The sequence below is a fragment of the Melitaea cinxia genome, chromosome 28, assembly GCF_905220565.1.
Source record: "Melitaea cinxia chromosome 28, ilMelCinx1.1, whole genome shotgun sequence".
Taxonomy (NCBI): Eukaryota; Metazoa; Arthropoda; class Insecta; order Lepidoptera; family Nymphalidae; genus Melitaea; species Melitaea cinxia.
The window spans coordinates 6774676-6787864 of record NC_059421.1 but is presented as its reverse complement, the minus strand read 5'-3'; the positions used below and the strand labels follow the sequence as shown (position 1 = coordinate 6787864).

Below are 13189 nucleotides of genomic sequence, written 5' to 3'. Positions count from 1 at the left end.
TGAATGTAATGTATGTCATAATAAAATAACAAATTAAATAATTAACAAAATCCGAGTAGCACAAGTATACATACATATTTTCATAAATGAATGTTCTAATCAAACAGAAATTTAGTAAAAATAAATATACCTACAATACAGACGAATAAAAATCATACTTAACAACTAACTACATTGCAATTTTTTATGTTCGTAATCATCATAACAGCATCGTAACAACATAGGTACCAAAAACAATACATTAATTTACATAAAATAATAAAATAATTACGCCTAATCGACAAATATTAAAACTAGCAACACTAATCATAACGTCATTCTAGTTCAGAACGTCTAGCCCCTTCATTCCATCGTATCATACTGTACTTTCTTTACTTTCAAGTAACGCCAAATGGCGTAACCCATAAGGGTCCCCGCGGTCGCGATAGCCAGTGCTGCCCCCACCGCGACGGGGGCAGTTTCGGAACGAGCGCGCGCGGAATCGGTACAGTGCCACGGCGGACCGAACTCACCGTCGCGTTTAAACATAAACGCCTGTAAACGCATTTGACGTAAGTATAATTTACCTCGGTGCGCGATTGTTGGGTTGCTAGAAAGGAAAAGTTTGTTTAGTTAAAAATATGTAAATAACCACATAAATAAGAAATTATGATGATATACTCGTAGAGTCTGACACACGAAAGTAGACTCTATAAACATTATTCCCAAAGAGCGCTGGTGCAGTGCAATCCCAAAAAATTACTTAATAAACCCTATTTGTTATTGTTATAGTTAAACGTATTTAATACACTTTTTTAAACAACAGGATAGTAAAGTTTTCTTTGCCATACACAGCTGCATTTGTAATTATCTCCGATTCGACTTTCGTATGTCAAAGCTTAGTAGATTATTTATGATTAAGATTTCCTGTCATATAATCTAAAATATGATGACAAAAAAAAAAGTATTTTAAATAAATTATGATAGCTGTATACGTCCAGGGCAGTAATGATTATAAATGTTAATAAATGCCCCACATAGTTTATTGTGCTCCAAGAAAACTCAATTCTTATATCAATTTCTCTCCAGAGACATAATTTAATAACTTACTTAGGTTGTTCCTCAGCTAAATCGATTACAGTTTCCTCAGGACAGGAGAAGGATTTGCCTACAGGAGTGGGGAATAACAGGGCTCTTGGTCCAGTAGAGAGGGTGACCCTTCGTCCTTGCTTTGCTGCATGCTCCAAGATTCTCGAACTTGAATTGTATGTTAGTCTTATGCTGTCCGCGTACCAACGCTCGCCGCCTGGTGTCTGGAATTTTTAAGAATTTTACAATATAAAAAAAAAAGTTTTTGATAACATTTTATTGTGTTTTTTAGTTTATTTTCGATTAAATCGACGAAATATCGAAAATTTCAAAATGACATTCGCGGTGTGTCACGTAGAATTAAGTGTTTATAGTGACCTTGAAAGTTTAAAAATTTGTAGGCATTCATATTATTTGCAAAATTACAATTGTTTTTTAAAAATAAAGTTTTTTATTTATTTATTTATTTATTTATTTTTTTAATTAAAATTTAACATTAAATAGAACTTAATTCTTAAGTTCGTCCTATATTAAATTTATCTGTCTTTAATTATAGTTTTAAATACTCAGAAAAACTGTTTTTTCTTACCTTTGCAAAGGCCATTTCTAAGGAGAACTCCTTAAAGGAAAGTGTCAAAGTTTCCATGTCACTCTCTTTACACGCACCGCCAACATTCGCGTTATTTGGAACAAACGTGTTTGCATCCTGTAAAAGAGTAGATTTTTTTTATAGATACATTTAAGTGGGGTAAACTTTGTTTTGCAAACTCGCAGGCGCTAAATTTCTGTATAAAATATTTTTTTGGTCTTTACATAGCTCAAAATAGAAATTATTCGTAATATTTTTTTTTATCAAGATATCGAAATTATGGAAATTGCCAACAGATAAACCAAAGTAAAACTTTTGAATCTTCTTTCTTAAATACTATTTATATTACTTTCGCTATCCTCATGAATGAATTTTTTTTTATATTTTTTTTTTATACAATGATAGGCTTGCGTTCACCTGATGATAAGTGAAAATGCGGTCTAAGATGGAGCACGCTTACCTAGAAGTAACCTATTCACTCGCGACTTAAAGATCCCCAGGTTATAATTTTCTGGAAACACACGCTGGTAGAGAATTCCATTCTTTGGCTGTACGGATCAAGAATGTACTAGCGAATCGCTTAGTGCGTATTAGGGGAATGTCAACCATATAAGGGTGGCGTAACGCAGAGCGTCTGGTTGTACGATGATGGAAGGGGGAAGGGGGAATCAGGTTATGGAGTTCCTGCGCACACTCTCCGAAGTGTATCCGATAAAAAACCGACAGGCCGGCCACCCTCCGTCGATGATGCAAGCTTTGCAGCTTTGCAGCGACCAGTGCATTATCACCGATGAGCCTCCTGGCTCGCCTCTCAATCGACTCGAGAAGCTCCAGCTGGTACTTGGCTGAACCATCCCAAAGGTGAGAGCAGTACTCCATGCATGATCGAACTTGCGCTTGATATAAATTTAGAAGCTGTTCCGGAGTGAAGTACTGTCTCACCTTCGAGAGGACGCCCAGTTTTCTGGCAGCTGTTTTAGCCTTTGTCTCTATGTATGAGCCGAAATTGAGGGTGGATGACAAAGTAACACCAAGAAGCTCTAGGCGGCCGGTTATGGGCACGGGCACCGCTCGGAAAGAGGGAGTCAGATGGAAAGGCTCCGCTTTGCCGAAAAAAGACACGCCTGGGTCTTAGAGGCGTTGAACTTGACCAGGTTTGCGTCACCCCAATCGGAGACAGCTTTAAGGGACAAGTTCAGACGCTGAATCATAGCTTCCCTCAGCGATTGGATCTCAGACCCACTCGCTCGTGCGTTGGACACGTAACGCTCGACAACGGTGCTGTCATCTGCATACCCAAAGGTTCCGGGTTTGAGCAGGTCGTTGATGTGCAGCAAGAATAGCGTTGCCGAGAGTACAGACCCCTGAGGAACCCCGGCATTGATGGCCAAACGATCGGAATCGCAACCTTAATAAGAATAAAGTTTACTTGGGGCACGATAAACTATCTGGGACTTTTAACAACATTTCTGATCAATGCTGCTCTGGAAAAATATTAAATTACAGTGGTTATTTATCGTTTCAGCCTGTAATATTCCACTGCTGGGCATAGGCCTCTTTCCCCATGTAGGAGAAGAATCAGAGCTTAATTCACCACGCTGCTCCAATGCGGGTTGGTGGATATATTCAATACTATGAATAACGACCGTTATCAGGTGTATGATAACAACCGAGATCAACAGCTTAACGTGCTCTCCGAGGCACTGTGAGGAGACCTAAAGCACTAACAACCAGACCGGATATAAATATTTGTATAAACACAAATATTCACTCCGAGCGGGAAACGAACTTGCGACTGTCGGTGTTTAGGTGCTGCCGACACGGCAAACGCACCATTACGCCGGAGTGGTCGTCACCAGAGAGGTACTTATAACTTATTCAAATCATTTTGAGTTGTCCTGCAAATTTTGTACTACTACTACTCCCGTGTATTGTATAAATTGTATTTGATGACGCGTTGGCGCAGCGGTTACAAGCACTAGCTGTTGCGCTGGCGGTCGCCGTTTCGATTCCCGCTTACGACAGACATTTGTATTGGCCACATAGATGTTTGTCGTAGTCTGGGCGGTTTGTGCTTATGTATTGTGTGTGTGTCCGTATGCCCGAAACAGGAGAAAATCCTACTGAGGGCCGTTGAGTGTGAAGCGTTTATTTACATATATACATATTCTAATCAAAATGGTTATTAATTCTGAAAAAAATAATAATTCAAAAGCATATTAAATTTTACTATAGACATGTTTCGATACTATCGTATACCCACAAATATTTAAAATACATTTCCAACTTTACATCAAATGCCATCAACTAATAATTAATAGGTTTTAGTTATTATTTTCGACTGGAGCCAGAATATTGATTGAATAAAAAATTACAGTGGATCAAATTTAATTACATTTTAAATCAAATATTAAAAATAAATTTTTGATTGATTGATCGATTTAGCCAGAAATACCCCACTGCTTGGCATAGGCTTCTTTCTCATTGTGGGAGAAGAGTTCGAGCATAATCCAACACGCAGTTCTACTGCGGGTTGGCGAATATGTGTATAACCAAATTCATTATTTATAAATTGTAAAAACACTAATGTAACAGCAACCAAGCTTTTAATAGTGTGTAGTTTAACTCTCCTATATGAAAAATGTGGGCTTTGAGCAGCAGGAGGATGTTACAAGCGGATCACGATTCAGCCTGTAACATCCCACTGCTGGGCATAGGTCTCGTTCTCCATGTAGGAGAAAGATCTGAGCTTAATTCGCTCCACTGCTGTTACAAGCTGATTCGATTTAATTCAGAGTAATTCAAGGCTTGGATTTGCAATAATCTACCCTTTTATTTTCCTGTAGCTTTTCTTCTTTATCAAATTATTCGCAAAAAACTGTTATTTGTACCAATTTAAAATACTAAATTATATTGAAAGACAAAGTTTGCTTCTACTAAACTAATTTATAGTTGCTTGTGAACTGCTAATAGAGAGTGTGAAAGTTTTCGCCAACACCAGAATAAACGGGAAATTTGCAGTGGCAATCAATAAAGTTTAACTGGATTGCGCTTGAATAACAATGTACGATAATAACATCGCGTCTTTACAACCTTCGGAATACTTTATAAGTTCTAATAAGTGTTTATATTTAAGAAATATGATGTTACATTATGTTTTTAGATTAATATCGAATATAGAATAGATAGATATAATATAGAATTTGACTAGCCCGTTGGCGCAGTTTGTAGTGACCCTGCTTTCTGCTCCGAGGGTTGTGGGTTCGATTCCCACCCCGAGTCTGGGTGTAATATAAATATTTATTTATATATTTATATATGTATTATGTATAAGTATGTTTATCGAAAAAAAAAATGTAGCTATATACCAGTCGGCTGTTACCTATAACACAAGCATTAAGTTGCTTACTTTAGGAACAGACGACCGTGTGTGTATTGTGTAGATATTTATTTATTTATTTTATTTATAAAGATAAATAAAGATTTAAGAACAGACTAGAGAATAACGCCGACTAGCTCGTGTAAATAATGTGGCTATTATTTGAGTTGACACCATGATATTTTTGATATAAAAAGGATAAAAGGGGACTCTTCGTAGTAGGTACATGTACACAACGCGCTGCGGCTGTTAAGTTGTAAAATCTCGTAGTATCTCTTAATAAAATTGAATATTTTGAGGGTCTGTTTCACAAGTAAATTATTTTACTGTGGAGCTCAAAGAAAATGTCCAAAAAAGTCTTTCCCTTGTTTCCTTCAAAAGTAAATTAAAGGAACACTTTTTTGTCTTTTTTGTGAATATTTCGGTATATATCTATTATGTTATAAATTTGTTTATATTTATATATATATATGTTTACGTATGCATATATTTTGGGTATGTGTATACAAACTGTACGTATTTATACTTGTAGGTATGTAATATATTACGGTTATTTAATTATTTCTTTGTAATACCCGTAAACGTTCCCTTCGACGCCGTATTTGTCTTTTTGTGATTATTTCAATATATATTCTATTATGTTATAAATTTGTTTATATTTATATATTATGTTTATATGTTTACGTATGCATATACTTCGGTCAGATTCAAATTTACTTTTAAAAAGTCCTTCCCACTCAACTCTCTTCTACTCTAATTCCTTCATCGTAAAAGCTGTCCCTCTGTGGAACTCTCTTCCGCTTCCAATAAAACAAGCTCAATCGCTAGCTTGCTTTAAGAGTTGTCTTAAGCAGCAACTCTTGTCACTAAATACACCATAATTTTCAGAGCCATTATGTATGTGTATATAATGTGTACTGTGCTTATATATGTAGGTATATATCTATATTTGGACTGTATAGTTTATTTCATACTAGCTACCTCTGACCGTCCATATTTTTATACGATAAGTAATCACCAACATATGATATACTAAAACCTTCTCCGAACCACGCTGCATCTTACGGTATAAGTATTATTTCGATCGGTTCAGTAGTTTTCGCAACACAACCGAACAAAACCGGCTCTTCATTTATTAGTATTGATTCTTTTATTTTTAATTTGTCTTTTCTTTGTGCACTTTCTAACCGCTGCTACTGTCTCGTATCCTATGCTCAAACGTTGTCTGAGAGAAATTGCTCGTTTAGCGATAAGACCGCCTTTGTAAATCTTTTATTGCATAATGCCTATGCTTGTTTATACTGTGGTGTACAATAAAGAATATTATTATTGTTATTGTCTACCCCGCTACATGACACTCTCTCTCATTACCTGACTGGAAGAGATCTTTTCTAGAGATAAGTCTCCCTTTGCCATCAACCATATATGTAAGTTTAATAAATGTATCTGACGAATAACGCTGTCCGACACATAAAATCTTTGATACATTTAATATATTTGTCATTTCCATCATCAAATTCGCTCTTTGTATGTCAGATATTGCTATTCTTTTTTTAATAAATAATAAATATCTACAACATACACACGATCGTCTGTTTCTAAAGTAAGTAACTGAATGCTTGTGTTATAGGTAATAGCCGACTGGTATAACTACATTTTTTGTCGATAAACATACATATAAAAAGTACATATAAATAAATATATACATTACACCCAGAATCGGGATGGGAATCGAACCCACAAACACCGGAGCAAAAAGCATTAGCAGAAAAGCAGTTAGTCAATATTTGCAAGTTATGGATCCAAAAATTGTACCTAAATTATTAGGTAAGATCAAACTGACACTAATCGTCTGTTTTATCTCTTTCCAAGATCTATCAAAAAACTTTATCAAAAAACGCTGAAACAGGTCGTGAAAAATCGATGCATAATATAATTATGTATATCAAGCTTACCGCTCTTTCATTCAGCTTCGTCACATACGATATGTCGAGCAAGGCGTCAACAGTAAACAGTATGCAAGTTTCACCACCGCTGCCGTACAGACGATACGTTGCTGTCATTAGGCTGCGCTCTGTAGCTGGTTCCTAAAAACGAAAAAATGTAATCTTTACCTAAATATAATAATATAACAGGTTTGTTACTTTTATTTCTATTCAAAATCAAAATAGCTTTATTCATTTAGGCTTCAAAAGTACCTTCGTATCGTAATTTTACAAATATTTTCTTTCTATTTAAAAGACATTCATTTATATGAATATATATGAATTTGTGTCTTTATGTCTTTTATAGAATCGTATACGTGCGTAAACTATGCATTTGATCATGCCATCTTCAACAAAGTGTTTTGCATGAGCCCACAAAGGTTTCTGAGTTGGTACGACCAAAAAAATATGGAAAGAAAACGTAGCAACGCGCGCAGGGTAGTTGTGGGTATATAAAAATGCTAATTAGCACAATCATATTATATTAAACTATTATTCGTCTGACTTAAGTTTTTCCTATCGCTTCATTTTATTTCTTTAGATTAGGAAGTAAACAAGCGTACGGTCCACTAGATAAATTGCATAGCTTATAAACGTCTGTAACACCAGAAGCATCTTCAGCAACTTACCTACCCTATCCCCAACCCTCTCTCTGGATCTCTGGCTACCTTATTTACTACAGAAACACAACTTTACATGAGATCAGTATTATTTAGCTGTGGTCTTCAGTAAGGTTTAGGTACTTTCACAGTCAGACTGCTCCAGATTTTGAGCAAGTTATGACCTGCTGTGCTCTACCTCAATTTAAATCGTAATCTTAAATATCTAACAATAGAAAATTTATGGTTCATAAACGTTTTACCCTCAACGACCCCCACTGGGATTTTTTCCTGTGTTCGGGATCCAAAAATACATACAATACACAAGCACAAACGCCCATACCACGACAAACATCTATATGTGTAATACAAATGACTGTCGTGAGCGTGGATCGAACCTGCTACCGCCAGCGCGACTGTGACCGCTACGCCAACGCGTCGTGATATATATAATGAAAGCTTTCATTATATGCTGTCACGTAATAATATAGATTCTTCAATTACACGAGCGAAAGTGATATTTATGGTACACCCACAACTATCTAGGTCAAAGAGAAATTAAATCATTGAATAAAAGGCTCAAATAATCAGGCGGATGTACCTGATGATGATTCTACAGATAGACGTGTTTTTGTTTGACATTTAGTTACAAAAATATATTTGTCATTTTCCTATTGAACAGCTCATATATTACACGTAGTCAAAAGCTATAAACGTTTGATAATATATTCTTACACAAAATAGCTAGCATGGGTGTAAAAAACAATTTGTTTAAGAAACAAGAATTTCTATAATCCCTCAAGTAATTCGACGAATACTCAGTAAATTCACGTATTACCTAAGCAATCTTTCTCAAAATAATTCCACTTACACGATTTATATTCAATTAAACACTCTAGCAACCCTGATATAGATTGACGTTACCTACAGAGGATTACGATGTGCCCCTGACACATATGTCAGGGGCACAAATTAACCTTAGAAAATACTCGTACAAGAAACTTAATATAATAAATACCAACTCCAATTTACAAGTAATAAAATAAAACATTACCTATCAACGTAGTCGAAATCAATTAAATAGGCATTATTCGTGATAACTCTAAAACTACAAAAATCAGTTTTTGAAAAAGAATTGTCATCAAAATCGGTTTTCTTAGTTAAAAGTTAAGAGTTAACACATTAAAAAAAAAACAGTCGAATTGAGAAACGAAAAAAAGAAGAATGAAAGAATTTTGGGAGACGATTCAAATGAGTTTCGTTTAAAACTATCACTGTTTTTCGTAAAGTAGGTTCGGTTTATTGATTACGGTGACGTAATATACCCCATATAACGCTCTGTAAATGTCAAGCTAAATTACCTTATAGACAAGTACAGAGTCATTAACGGTGGCCATTGTGGACGACAGGCATGCGATTATTAAGCTTTAATAGATACACTTTAAATTAATGATAAAGGTCACTTTCGAACTTTTAGTACGATTATTTCAAAAATGAAATCATAATTATATCCTTTGTGTCCGAAATAAATTATTTTTTGATTATTTTAATTATTTTAATAATTAGGAAACATTATAGGCTAAGTCTTAATAATAAAGTCATTAAGACTTAGCCTATAATGTTTTTTTGTCATAATTAAATACAGGTAAAAAAAAGTCTTCCTATTTTCCCTGCCGACTTATTATTTAATTTATACATCTATACAAATAAAAAAATTATAGTGTCTGTTTGTAATATTAAAATGACCGTTTTTAGTAAATGCATATGGATGTATACACGGTACATATACCAAAATAATATTTTTTTTTTAATTTATGTCTGTCTGTTTGTTCCGGCAAATCTCTGAAACGGCTGGACCGATTTTGATGGGAATATCACTGGTAGATAGCTGATGTAATATGGAGTAACTTGAGCTACTTTTATTTTGATATTTGTTTATTTTATAACTCTGCCAAATAAGCAATAATTTTTTCGTTAAATTCCAAGCGGACAAAGTCGCCGGCACAGCTAGTTACTTGTTAAAGATACCCAACAATTTTGAATAATAAATTAATTCGGAAAATCAATTAAAAGAATATTTATTCCAGTGAAGATACAAATAAATAACCATTCAATAAAATTATTAAATTCATTTAAAAAAATTATAAAGATAATATAAAAATTGTTGAACTAACCGTTGACCCGCCAGGGAAGGCCGTCGTTCTGCTATACTTGGTGAATCTCGGTCTCTTCGTCGATGTCTGGCTCTCTAACTGAAGACTCTGCACCGAACAGACCACCAGTACTGCCGACAGAACCCACATAAGTCCCACATCACCTCTTATATTATATTATGAATATTCATTAATTTCAAGATCAACCAAAAAAAACAACACAAGTTCACTTGCATTCACAATTGTTTCCGATTATTACAACAATTTTAACACCACATTAGCAAATACTCATATAAAGTACGGAATGAACATTAAATTAGTTACTAAAATATAAAACAAATTAAAGATTTCAAATAATAATTAGAATTGTATGTCTTTCACTTCGATTAATGTGTAACGTTTTCACACAATAAAAACACTTATCATTTACACGACAAAGTTACTTTTTGTATTTGTCTTAACATAGTTATTTATATCTACTTTTAATAACACTAATATTATTGTAAGAGTTTTAATCTTAAAGAACAGTGATCTAGGCATCTAAATATCGTATTGGCGTGACTTGCACGGGACGCATAATAAACGACCTAATTTCTTTAGTGATGTACTTTTAAAGTATCAAATATATCGACTATCGATACCATTTCAAGCAATCGTTCATCAATGAATACTTAATATCCAAGCTTTTATGTATTTATGTCACATTGTATTCGTTATTTCAATAGTTCTATACGTATTTGAAGATAAATAAGATAATTTCGTACCGTACAATAGTACGGTAGTACAATACGTAAGTTCGAGTTTAAACAATTGTCATTTGAATCTTACTATCAGCAATTTGCCTTCAATCATAAATCTATATAATATTTAGAAACGTTAAGATTTAATATGGCGGTGCTATTCAAAGTTATAGATACATACATGGATAGTAAACAACGAATATACATACTACATGGATATCAACACTATTAAAATCTGATTAATAAAGCATTCTAAATACTATATTATAATAAACACAAGGGTAATTAAATAAAAACTTGGTGTATTTACCCGAAATCCCCATGTAATAATTTCTTTCAGATATTAAACGTTGACTAACGTCAGTTCTTTAAAAGCAAATAAAATTTTTTGAATATCATATCAAAAATTGACCGCTCCAGCGGGGTTCGAACCCGCGTCTCCGACTTGCCGTGTCGGCGCTCTAGCCAATTAAGCTATGGAACGATGCACCCGCTCGAGCGAAATTTTCGATATGATAATTTTTAATTTTCGGTTTAAGCGAACCGTGGCGCCGTCTATAGTGAGCTCTTTACAGAAACCCGTAACTATTCAAAGTTTCATATTACAATGAAAATCTTTGACAGGAGACGACACCGTGCTATTTTTAATATCTAAGATTTTTATTTTTGTGTTACCCACATTAGGAATTCTAAACATTTTTGAATATCATATCAAAAATAATAAGCGCCGACACGGCAAGTCGGAGACGCGGGTTCGAACCCTGCTGGAGCGGTCAATTTTTGATATGATATTCAAAAATGTTTAGAATTCCTAATGTGGGTAACACAAAAATAAAAATCTTAGATAGCAAATAAAAATATCAAGATTTTACCAGGGCAGAAATTTAGGGACTGTTCCACCGGGGGTTCATCAACACTCACACATAAGTTACTAATTGAGTATCAAGAAGTTTATCAGCAGGAGGTAGAATAGGTCCTTAGGGCTTGTTTACATTAACGAAGTAACTACAACATTTGGTACATAGACGTTGTGAATATAACAATCTGAGAAATAATGTGAATTTGATGGTAAAAAAGAAATATATATCAAATAAGGAAAGTATCGAAACTTATAACAACCGATAACACAGGCCTCTTAACAATCAGCTTAAGGGGTGTTATCTCAGGGTGGAATCAATATCCAATGTCGTCATTTTCATTTTCATTATTGCTTATTACACTGTCCGCATAGCTTCACTTTTTTATGTTTATGGTTACTAGAGCTATGAATCGGAGGTTAAGTTTTATAAGCTTCTTCAATAATTAGGATTTTTAAAGTCAAAAAAATCTAGATTAAGAGAAGTACGGCATTCTACAATCTCTTCCTACTTTCACGATAAAATAAATAATGAATAAAAAACGCTCTAAAGATATTACACATATGAGAAGATAAATTATTATTTGTATGAAAAATTCATTGGAATTATAAATATAAATCTATAATGTGCTGTGTGGCTACGGCACCAAAGCATATAGCCACCCCCTCTCTTCCCGTGGGTGTCGTAAGAGGCGACTAAGGGATAACAAGGTTCCACTACCACCTTGGAACTTAAGAAGCCGACCGATGGCGCGATAACCATCTAACCGCTGGCTTTGAAATACACAGCCCGAAGACGGCAGCGTCTTCGGTGCGACAAAGCCAGCCCTGCGGTCACCAACCCGCCTGCTCAGCGTGGTGACTATGGGTAACACACATGAGTTCACGCATTTTTGGCGCGAACTTGTGGGGACCTATGTCCAGCAGTGGACTGCAATAGGCTGAAATGGTGGGTAAATATGAATCAACTTATATAAGAGGAAATTAGGTTGAATTATAAGTAAAAAATGATTTAATTATTAATATATTTTTTTGAAGCGAAATCTATATTAGGTTTTCCTCAAACTCATCTGCTCTAATTACGTTTTTTTATATTATATAATTTGATACTTGATAATCTCTAAGAATCTAAAACATCTGTTTTACCTATTAGAATTATAAAATTTAACATTATGAGTCTTATCATTTTCATAAATAATAGAACTATCTCTAGAAATCAGCTTGGCTCGTATATGGAGAATAGAATATAGTAAAATTAAACATTTGTATTGGCGATACAGATGTATACCGTGGTCTTGGTCTTTGTGCAGTCCTGGTGGGTCTCCCCACCGTGTTTCGGGAAGCACAAAGACGTGCCTGGAAGAGATCGCCGTATTAGCGATAAGGCAGCCTGTTGCAACTGATGCAAATTATATTTATATATATCATTTGTAATGCTGTTAAAACCTTGTATTGGTGTGCGAAAGTGTAAATAAATAAATAAATAAAATAAATAAAAAGACCTTATATCTCAAAATTCGAAACACTTTGTATAAAAATATAAAGATAAATTAATTAATATCGATAGACAAAACATCGATATATCGTCCACTGCACATCACTACACAAATTTAGATTCACGAGTGGAAAAATATCAAACATACGACTCTGGAACAAGATTATGTGCACTCAGACAGAAATGGTCACGTAGTATGTAGAATTCAAATTTAGGCTTCGAATTGGAATATTGGACTTAGGAATGTGAGCTGCATATAAAATAAGAAGCTGCTGAACTACCTGAGCCCTGCTGTTTTATCTGCCTTTTGTGTTGTTACTACTTT

At 34.5% G+C, this 13189-nt stretch overlaps 1 protein-coding gene across 1 annotated transcript; it reads right to left on the bottom strand.

Moving 5' to 3' along the window:
• Positions 1-342: 342 nt before the first annotated feature.
• On the bottom strand, positions 343-12797 carry LOC123667625 (lysosome-associated membrane glycoprotein 1). The gene is made up of 6 exons (XM_045601488.1): positions 12770-12797; positions 9795-9904; positions 6992-7123; positions 1658-1774; positions 1090-1292; positions 343-589 (listed from the first exon to the last, which is right to left on the bottom strand). Exons 1-6 carry the CDS (start codon positions 12795-12797, stop codon positions 343-345), a joined length of 837 nt encoding a protein of 278 aa, XP_045457444.1.
• Positions 12798-13189: the final 392 nt, after the last annotated feature.